This window comes from Leuresthes tenuis, unplaced genomic scaffold (assembly GCF_036924035.1).
Source record: "Leuresthes tenuis unplaced genomic scaffold, fLeuTen1.0.hap1 SCAF_4, whole genome shotgun sequence".
Taxonomy (NCBI): Eukaryota; Metazoa; Chordata; class Actinopteri; order Atheriniformes; family Atherinopsidae; genus Leuresthes; species Leuresthes tenuis.
In genome coordinates, this window is record NW_027325358.1 from 3,445,754 (window position 1) to 3,455,807 (window position 10,054).

A 10,054-nucleotide genomic window follows, 5' to 3' on the forward strand; every position below is an offset into this window, starting at 1 on the left:
TATTTTTAAGTCTGTTACTGGCATAAAATTCTAGATTTGTTTAAAATTTTAACAGCACAGTTGAGTGAGTTGGCAGTGAAAATGATTTCCTTTGTATTTGTGGCTGTTAATCGATGACAAGCTATAATAACATGGATTTGTTTATAAGTCTCAGAGAATATTAAAGAAGGAAAAAAGCTGATCTTCTGCAGAATAAATACTTAAAGTTATACCTGAATGTTTTATACTCAATTAAACACATTTAATCAGTGAATTCTTGCAGAAAAGGTTCAGTTTCATGTGTTTGGTGCTTTGAACTCTGCTGTTCGGACCTCTTTACTTCATGAGTCGGCTCCTGTGTAATGTTCAGGGAGCATTTGTTTCTAAATCTGTTTAATTTCATTCGTGGGTGATATATCGAAGACCTCTGCAAAGATGCACGGCTCCACCACCTGGTCACTGCTGGGTTCGGCTTTGTAAGACAAATGACTCGCATTCCTTCCACCAAAGTCATAAAAATAACTTAACAAAAGCATAAATTGCACTTTTTTATATATATATATATTTTTTATGATTATTTTCCACACTCTTAATTCTTCAGAATGTCATCACCTGCGTGATTTTGTTTTTGATGGAGTTCCCACACATGCTGAGCACTTGTTGGCTGCTTTCGTGTTCCAGTTCATCATAATCCAGCTGGTTTCAGGTGGATGGTTATGGAAGCCAGACGCCGTCACACTGCGATCAAACACGCCGCACTCTGGGCCCAGACTGCAGGAAGATCCCAACTTCTTTTAAATCAGTGACTAATCACAAATATTTTACCTCTAAACTCACTCAAAATGACTCAAGCCTGTCATCTATGTGTGAGGATGTCAGGGGGAAACGCACCACTTTGTATACACACCAGATTTATATAGCGCCAGATTACAACAATTGTCATCTCAAGGCACTTAAGTAATATAGTCCAATTCAAGCCAATTGGAATTCAATTCATTGTAATCATAATCCAATTCATTCATATGGAGCCAATTCAAAAATAATATCCTAGCTAAGGAAACCAACAGATTGCACTTCAGAGGGTGATGTCAGGGGGAAACGCACCACTTTGTGTGTAAACCGTATGAAAACTGCTGCTTGTGAGCAACTCGTCCTGGTGAGGCACTTCTGAACTTCAGAGGCTGTGTAACGCTGTGTTGTTTTATCCTGCAGGTCCGGTGCCGCCTGCAGTCCTCACAGCCTGTCCCTGCGGCCCGGCTGCCCTGCAGAGTCAAGGTTTCTGCTGGAAAACGCTACGCCTGGTGTGCTTGTGGTCACAGCCAGAAACAGGTGAGTGTGGCTGAGGCTGCTGCCTGATTTAAATGCTTTCAGCTTCCTGTTTTTCGTGGCCCTGGCTTGAAATCAAGTGTTCGGCTCGTTTATTTCTTTCATGCCTCCCGACACTGTGAAAAATGTTACCTCCTTTGGGGCTCGGCTGAGATTCTCGGCCTAATTCTGCTCCAGCAACCTTCTACAACCCATTGCTGAACATATGGAATCACCACCGCTAAATAGCCAGCGACTAATCTCAACAAATTTTATCACAAACCAGTTCACACAAAGCCAATTTTTAAAAAAAGTTGTGCTTCAAAACTTCTCTTTGATCCAATCCTCTATCCTGAGCGTGCACGAGGTGAGAAAACTCCCTTTTAACAGGAAGAAACCTCCATCAGAACCAGGAAGGTCGGCCATCTGCCTCGACCAGCTGTGGGCTGAGAGGACAGGAAAGAGGGGACAACAAGCAGCGTAACATTATGTTATTATTTGCATTAGTTTATTCCTCAAAATCAAAAATCCTTACAGCCCCCAAACTTCTGATGAGGACAGGATCAGGAGTGAATGTCGTTCTGACATGTTTCATGAAGCATTTAAAGGGGAACTCCGGTATTTTTAAACCTGGACCTTATTTCTGGCATGAAATACGTTTATCTACTCACCGAGAACAGTTTGGTGAAAGTCGGCGTCCTTCGGAAGATATTTGGTGAGGGATTTCTACAAAGGCACTCTACTGGGACCACTTCATCCACACGCCCCCCTGCAGCACAGTTTATTCACTCCGGTAAGAACGTCCATCTTACTCAAAGTCGTCGTCAAAATCTGATAAATATCCTGCCATGTTGCACAAAACTATCAGCAGCAAACTCTGTGTGAAGTTAGCCGACTGTCACAGAGCACGGAGTGAATAAACTGTGCTGCAGGGGGGCGTGTGGATGAAGGGGTCCCAGTAGAGTGCCTGTGTAGAAATGCCTCCGTTAGCTCTCCTATAGCTGCAAGTAGCCACATAACAGCAGCTATGAGCTAACAGAGCTATAGCACACGTTCATTCATTCATTCTTCTTAAAGTATTGGTGAAATAAAGACAGATAATGCCTTATTTAGAGGCTGCATCCTCTAAGCCCCGTTCACTCCGTTATATGGATCTCCAGTTATCTAAATATCTTCCTGAAGGACGCCGACTTTCACCAAACTGTTCTCAGTGAGTAGATGAACGTATTTCATGCCAGAAATAAGGTCCAGGTTTAAAAATACCGGAGTTCCCCTTTAAAACAGTTTAAAAGATGAAGCAAAGAAAGGAACGCCATGTTTTTCATGCAAACTCTAAACAGAAGATACGTGTAAAAATAGTCACCCTGAAAAACAAGAGTTTGAATAGAATAATCTCTTTAATTACCCATTAACATGTAAGCAGTGAGAAGATGATTTTACAGTCTGTGCATCCACCTTTTTCTTCTCCTCTGACAGCCTTTCTGTGACGGCGCTCACAGGACAAAAGCCCCGAGCATCGCTCCTCTGCGCTTCACCCCCGACAAAGACAGGACGGTCATGCTCTGCGCCTGTAAGCAAACCAAAAACGCACCTTACTGCGACGGCTCGCATTTTAAGGTTATATTCAGGGATGTAGTGAGGTCGGTGAAAGGCCTTTTTAAATGAGCGGCGTTTCAGCATCGGCCCTGTGATGACCTCATCTGTGTTTTACCTCAACAGTGTGTCAGGGTGCAAATCATTTTAGCTATTAAAACTGAATCATATACTGTTGCTTGTCTGTGTTTTGCTTCGCATTGCGTTGGCTTTCCTGTTTTTAAATTGTTTAACATGTATTCTTATGCATGATCCATTCATTATTAAGATAAAAAGTACAACCTCAAATCAGAAAAAGGTGGGATGGCACACACAAAAGAAAAGGCAGTATTTCTTACCTTTAATAAGCTGGACAGCCGTGACCTCTGACCCCTCAGACGGCGCTGCATCATGAACCGTCATTCATCAGCAGCTGATAGAAGCACATGGACAAGGGATTACTGTGGAAACCTTTGTCAAGCACCACAATACAGAGTTCCATTCCCAAGCTTTACTGTGCAGAAAAGAAGCCTGATGTTAACCTCGTCCAGAGGCGGCGTCCACTTCTCTGGGCTCGGAGGCGTCTGGGATGGACCGTCACACGGTGGAAACGTGTGCTGTGGTCAGACCCATCAGTATTCCACATCTTTGTTGGAAGAAATGGAGCAAAGAGCAAAAGCAGCATCCAGCCTGCTGTCAGCAACCAGTCCCTGCAGCCAGGCTCTGTGATGGTATGGGGTTGGATCAGGGGGCAAAGCTCATTTCCACTTCTGTGACGGCAGCATTAATGCAGAAAAGTTCCCTGAGATTTTACAGCAACATATGCTGCCTTCAAGGCCACATCTTTTCCTGGGACGTCCCAGCATTGTTCAAGCAGACCATGGAAAACCACATTCTGCCACATTCCAAAGGCCTGGCTGAGGAAGAAGAGGTACGGGTGCTGGACTGGCTGCCTGCAGTCCTGACCTGTCCCCAGCAGAGAAACAACCACCCCCCCGCACTGCTGCACACCTTAAGACCTGTTTAAGGAAGAATGGGACAAAATAACAGCTGGAACTCTGCATCACCTGGTTTCCTCAGAGTCAGAACGGCTTTAAGTGTTGGCAGAAGGAAACAAAGTGGGAAAAGTCCCAAATTATTTTAAAATGCGTTGCAGCTGAAATAAAAAATTAAAAATGTATGTGTATTAATAAGGGAAATTAAGTTTTAAAAAGAAGAAACGTTAAAGATATTGGATTTATATTGGCTGCAGTGAAATAAAAGTCAAAGTTAATGTAAGAATTCATCTTTTTTATGTGAACATCACATCTCTTTCTGATTTTGAGGGTGTAGCTGCAGGATCTGAGGATCAGGACTGCATTTATCTGCTAGGAAAAGAAAGTGTTGCATGTTGGTGCAATACTTTTCCTGGTATTTATTTTTATACTTGTTCTTAAATACGCTAAATAATCTTACTGTAAAATCACATAAAAGAATGTATAAACTCACATATTGCTGTTTTTCTGCATCATAACATATGAAGAGTCGGTTTTATTCAGTTTAACTGCATCAACCGACATGTCATATCTATTCAAGTGTGATGAAATCTGCTTATTTTATTTTTAATTGTTTATCAATTCCACCAAATTAAAAGGAGTTAAGGCAGCTTTGCTGACGAGTAAACTGAGAATATGTGGATTTCATCATGAAAAGTGCTGAACTGTTTGCAGTGAGACGTTTTTAATGTTCCAGTTTAACAGCAGCTGTCTCTCAAACTCACATCTGATGTCATGAGCTGTTAATTTACGTTAGAAATAAAAATTAAACTGTAACTTGAAGCTATGGGAAATGCTGTAAGATGTAAATATACATCATTGTACCCAACAGCTGCTGCTTAGTCCATCCATAAAGAAATAGACTTGAATGATGATATTAAGAGGTAAATGTTCAGTTGTTTTTACATTTATTTCACCGTTTAATGATGATGGTTTGATCAGAAAATGTCTGATTATATTTCATTTTATTTGATGCTGATGTCCAGTGTTTTTACGCATTTAAAAACATGTTTGTGTCACAGTATCTGGGTTTTGGTAATTATTCAGTTTTTGATTTGGACCTCGTCTTCTCGATGATCTCGTTCACTTTTCATGTTAACTTCCTGTTTTATATTGAATGGCTGTTTTTGAAACTGCCTACCTCATACTACAGCCTCCATCTATCAGTGAAAATACACAGTTTGTCCTTTGTCGAAGTGTGTATATATCTATATATACCGTATATATATATATATATATATATATATAGATATATATGAGAGGGAGATTTCTCTCCTGTTTGGTTTGTTTTTCTTTCTCCTGCTCTCTTGCCAGCCTAATTTTATGTAGATTTTTCTATTATCACAGCTTTTGATGTTGTGCATTGAGTAAGTTTATTAAAACTTTACCTGCCCACCTCCTGTGTTGGTCTGCATTTTGGGTCCTCATCTTCACTCCAATTGTAAAATGTATTTTGGTTTTAATTCCTTGTCTTGATATTATTTTGGGGTTGTTTTCAGTAATCGGTTTCATCAGTGTTTTATTTGTTTTAGCAGCAGAGAAAAGGCTTACTGTAAGAAACAATGAAACATTTCCATTACAGTTAATTGACCATTTTAACAGTTTCCCCCATTCTGATAGAAATTTTGTTATTCTGCCGCTTTTCAAATAGTTTTTCTATGTATTTGTGCATATTAAGGTTCACACTTTCTTTGTAACTTAGAAAATAAAACTCAATACCTGCAACTTCCTTCATAAAACTAAAAAAATATATAAATTACAGCTCTATTTTATCTTACTAAACAAATCAGTTCAGGTCGATCGCCCGTTCAGGTTCCTGATTGGTTAAACTTCTATCACGTAACCATCCAGGAAGTGACTCCTCCAATCATATCGCTCAGCTGCCTGGCAGTGAAATCCTGACCTTTTCCGTCGGTTTTATTGTGATTTTCTTTCTCTTTCTGACTGACTTTACTCTCTGGAGTGTGTAACGTAATTCTCCGACTTTTCCCAGTTCTCGTGCAGTCACTGTTGTGTGAGCAGCGCGCGAGTGGAGCCGCGGGTACGGAGCCTGCGCTCCAGCTTCAGCTGTCCCTGACAACATGAACACGCTGGTGACCAAATTAGAGCAGAAATGGATTAGTTTAACCTTGAAACAACCGTGGATAGCAGCTACTGCGGCTTCCAAGGTAAACCGACACAGTGGTGCTGAAATCACCGTTTTTATCAGATATTACATCAACAAACTGCATGAATAAACTGAAAATAATTTTAAAATTACCAGGTTAGGTACGCAGAAGGGTTAGAGAGCTAACAGCAACAGGTTTTAAATAGTTTAATTAAAGATTTTACTTTCTGTTATTGTTAAATTAAACCACAAATGAAAGGAACTGTGGATGGCAGTGAAACAATAAGTGAATAATTGCACGATGAGATGTTTAATCAGTTCATCACCTGCAGCTGAATAGAATTATTATATTATAGCCATTATTAACGTGGTTTACCTTTGTTGTATAAATTCTCATCATGTTTTACAGGTAAAAAGCCTGTATGAAATAAAAATGAGGCAACATTACTGCTGGAGACTGTGGAACTTTCCAAAGTCTGACCACTTTTATATATTTCAGAGTTGCTCTTGAATTCAGCCCTTTTGTCTGGGCTTAATTTCTCAGACATTGACATAAAGAGCTTAATTACTGCTTTGTTTACATGGCAGGGGTTGGGATAGATGAGCAGCAAATGAGCATGTTGTGTTGGAAGCAGGAAAATGGGAGAGTTGGAGACTTTGATGGACTTTGACCAGGGTTAAATGGTGGTTTTAGCGTTTTAAAGTGGAGTTTTTGTTGGAGGTTCCCAGTCGAGCAAAAGTGGTCAAAGGAGGGAAAACTAATGAACCAATGATGGGGAAGCTAACGCTGCCTGATGAAGTTAAAGGTGGAGCTGTGGGCTGGTCAGGGTGCTCAGAACTGGAGCCTGGTGCAAGAAGAGGGTCCGATGATCCCACCTTCCCAAACACAACGTGCACCCGCCATAAAAACTATATTTCCTGATGGCAGTGACCTCTTTCAGCGGGATAATCGCCCCGACACACGAGTTTCTGTCCTATGTGCTGGACAAGTCCGGTCCACAGAGGCCCCATCTCACAACTTACAGGACTTAAAGCATCGGGCTCTGACGGTTTGGTCATTGCACCGTGTGGTCATAATGTTTTGGCTGCTCGGCGTGCGCTTTTTGTTTATTCTCTGCAGACATTTTGACTGGTTGTATTTACAAATTTGACTGATTTTTCAGGCATAGTTTTAACGACCCTGAACCCAGCTCACATGAATGTAAGGCAGCTGTTGGATATTTGGATTAATACTTGCTTTTGACTGTGTTGCATTTGGTAATTTAGCAAAGTTTTATGCTAAATTAAGACAGAAGTGACCCGAATGAACGGTGAATACAGTAAGAATACAAATTAGAGCAGAAATGGATTAGTTTAACCTTGAAACAACCGTGGATAGCAGCTACTGCGGCTTCCAAGGTAAACCGACACAGTGGTACTGAAATCACCGTTTTTATCAGATATTACATCAACAAACTGCATGAATATACTGAAAATAATTAGAAAATTACCAGGTTAGGTACGCAGAAGGGTGAGAGCTAACAGCAACAGGTTTTAAATAGTTTAATTAAAGATTTTAAAAAGACAGTACAAGTAGAACAGTACAAGAAGTGCAAATGAAGTGAGTTAGGCAGAGAGGAGTCCTCTGATCAGACAGTGTTTAGTTGTTTTTAGTATTCTGTTGAGCAGTCCTTCTTTGTTAGTCTGTTGATGACAGATGACGATGGTTTCATCACAAGTGACTTGAGTTTGATTCATTCTGCACCATCTCACCTCCTGGATGAGATGTGAGGGGTAACCATGGCCTGTCGGCAGTTTGGTGGCGCACTGAGTCAGATATGACATGATTTTACTGGTGTTGCGAAGCGTAAAGAGACACAGATGACTCGCGGACAGCTGGTCTGCAGTGCGGACGCTCGGGTTTCCTTTGTTGGGGAGATGTTTGTGTTGATATTGTGTTGGACGGACTGATGGGAACAAATCAGTCTCAAAGGGGTTTAGTTGAGATCTTAGCCCCTCCCACCTGAGATTTGAGTGGAGTCGAGGTAGCAGATGTTCAACAAAACCAGACTTTGTTGCTGCATTGAGTTTCCTTACAGCATTATATTGAGGATGTGATTTCTCCCGGTGTTCTACTTTTAATTCAGTTCACAGTTTATGTGCTGCTCTCAGGTCAGTCTGTCCACAATCCCTCCAGAGCCTGTCATCCCCTCAAAAAAGCCCTTCAAAGTGGAGCTGGTTGGAGGCAAGCGCCACTCGTGGTGCACCTGTGGGCACAGCAGGAAGCAGGTAGGCATCTCTGACTTTACAAATGCACAAATCCACTTTATTCTCTCAACACGTCTTTCCGTTTCTCAGCCCTTCTGCGACGGAGCCCACAAAACCAGAGCCCCGGGCCTGTCGCCGCTCCGCTTTGTCCCTGAGAAAGACTCCACAGTCTGGCTGTGTGGATGCAAACACACCAACAACCCTCCCTACTGTGATGGCACACACAAGCAGGACTTTATTTTGTCCGCTGCGCTGCATGAGCACACAGACTCCTGAAGAAGGAGGGTCTGTGTTGGCAGAGACATCTTTGGACCGAGCACCACACGCGTTTCAATCTGGTTTCCTGTCAGTATTTTTGGTCTGTGCTTCTGAGATTTTCCTTTTTACCTCTGAAAGACGTTTGATTATGAAACCTAATTAAATTAAACGCAGCTTACATTCTGTGGCCTTTTAGGTCCTAATTTCCTGCAACAATCTACATCCGACAGCCAGCTTTTATGGACTATGAGAACATAACTTTATATCATCTTGTGTGCACAGCTGCATGTAAAGTAGTTATACTTTAATTTAAAAGTATTTTAACTGCTTGGATGCATTGAAACACTTTGAAAAAAAGACTCCGACTGTTGTCCTTCATCTGCTGCCGTTCCACATGTTTCTAGATAGACTCCTTTTCTTATTTCTTAGTTTGTTCACCATCAGATAATCCTCCCACGTCTCGAGTCCTTTGTATCTTTAATTTGAATGTAGGAAACAAGGAAGAAACAGACTCTTCTGACTTATTTGTGCCTTGTGGACTCATTTCTTTGCCTCCTCCATTTGCATTTCAGGTGGGAGGGATTAAGACCAGAGGAACCGAGGATGCACAAACTGAGAAATGGGAAGAGGAAAAGGTAGCAGGCACCAGAGATGCTGGAGTCAAACAGTAGATTTAGCTATGAACCTCCTGAGTGAAATGACCCGGAAGCAGCTGAGATAAGAACTGTTTGAATTCTCCTGATACTAAAGGAAGGAGCTCCAATGCTTCCTTAATTATTTCCTTTAGCACAACATACACTGGTCCATCCTTTATGAGAGAAAGGAGATAATTCCATCCCACGATTCCTTGCAGCTTTTGTAGCGGCGCTTGATTATTTTCTTCCAGTCGTGCTAACTGTGATTCATGTGAATAAAAACGAGGACAGAAGGGTGAGTGTGAGCAGCCTGTGGAATATTATATATACCACATCCCAGCGAATGTGAAGTTATTTTTGTGTAATATTCAGTAGTTTCAGAGCTGTGGGCCCCCATCACAGTTTAGGGTCGGCTCCCGCTCACTTTCCATCAGGGAAAACACAGTTTTACTGTCCGACAACATGCCTTTACTTCACTTCATGTGATCTGTGGCAGCCTGCTGCTGCATTGACATGTTTGACAGATTATAATTGGATTTACAATATAAATCAATACGACACGCCCTCTTCCTGCATCATGAATGCTAAGAAGAGGGTCCATCCTCCATCCCTCCCTCCTCCGGGGGATTTATTTGAGATGTTCGGCTGCATTTGAGGAGGTAGAATTTGAGAAATGAGAGGAGCGTCTATAACTACTGATGACACCGTTTCATATCCATCCTGATCAAAGGTCACCCTTTAACACTCGATCCTGAATTACTTGGTTCGGTTTTCAGCTGCTTTTCATCATGCTAATGCGTCTCCTCTGTCAGCTAAAGCGAGGAAGGAGGAGTCGAAGCTTCCAAAGGAGAATAAGCAACGTTTCAATTTGTGCTACATGAGGCGTGGGATTTAAACACTGCTGCTCGATTCTCCTT

At 41.7% G+C, this 10,054-nt stretch overlaps 1 protein-coding gene across 2 annotated transcripts; it reads left to right on the forward strand.

Moving 5' to 3' along the window:
• Nucleotides 1-5,662: 5,662 nt before the first annotated feature.
• Nucleotides 5,663-9,407, forward strand: LOC140304938 (CDGSH iron-sulfur domain-containing protein 3, mitochondrial-like). 2 transcript variants are annotated; one of them, XM_072383728.1, is made up of 3 exons: nucleotides 5,663-6,058; nucleotides 8,149-8,265; nucleotides 8,335-9,407. In XM_072383728.1, the coding sequence occupies exons 1-3, from the start codon at nucleotides 5,972-5,974 to the stop codon at nucleotides 8,518-8,520; spliced, it is 390 nt and encodes a 129-aa protein (XP_072239829.1). In that variant the 5' UTR covers nucleotides 5,663-5,971; the 3' UTR covers nucleotides 8,521-9,407. The 2 variants fall into 2 exon arrangements, with proteins under 2 accessions (XP_072239829.1, XP_072239828.1); XM_072383727.1 differs by lacking the exon at nucleotides 5,663-6,058 and adding an exon at nucleotides 7,308-7,395 and having other exon boundaries at nucleotides 8,131-8,265.
• Nucleotides 9,408-10,054: the final 647 nt, after the last annotated feature.

Excerpts from the sequence above, each read along its gene's own strand:
- LOC140304938 (XM_072383728.1), top strand. The coding sequence starts at position 5,972 with ATGAACACGCTGGTGACCAAATTAGAGCAGAAATGGATTAGTTTAACC. Across the intron at positions 6,059-8,148 it reads CAGCTACTGCGGCTTCCAAG|GTCAGTCTGTCCACAATCCC; the intron begins GTAAACCGACAC and ends TGCTGCTCTCAG. Across the intron at positions 8,266-8,334 it reads GTGGGCACAGCAGGAAGCAG|CCCTTCTGCGACGGAGCCCA; the intron begins GTAGGCATCTCT and ends TCCGTTTCTCAG.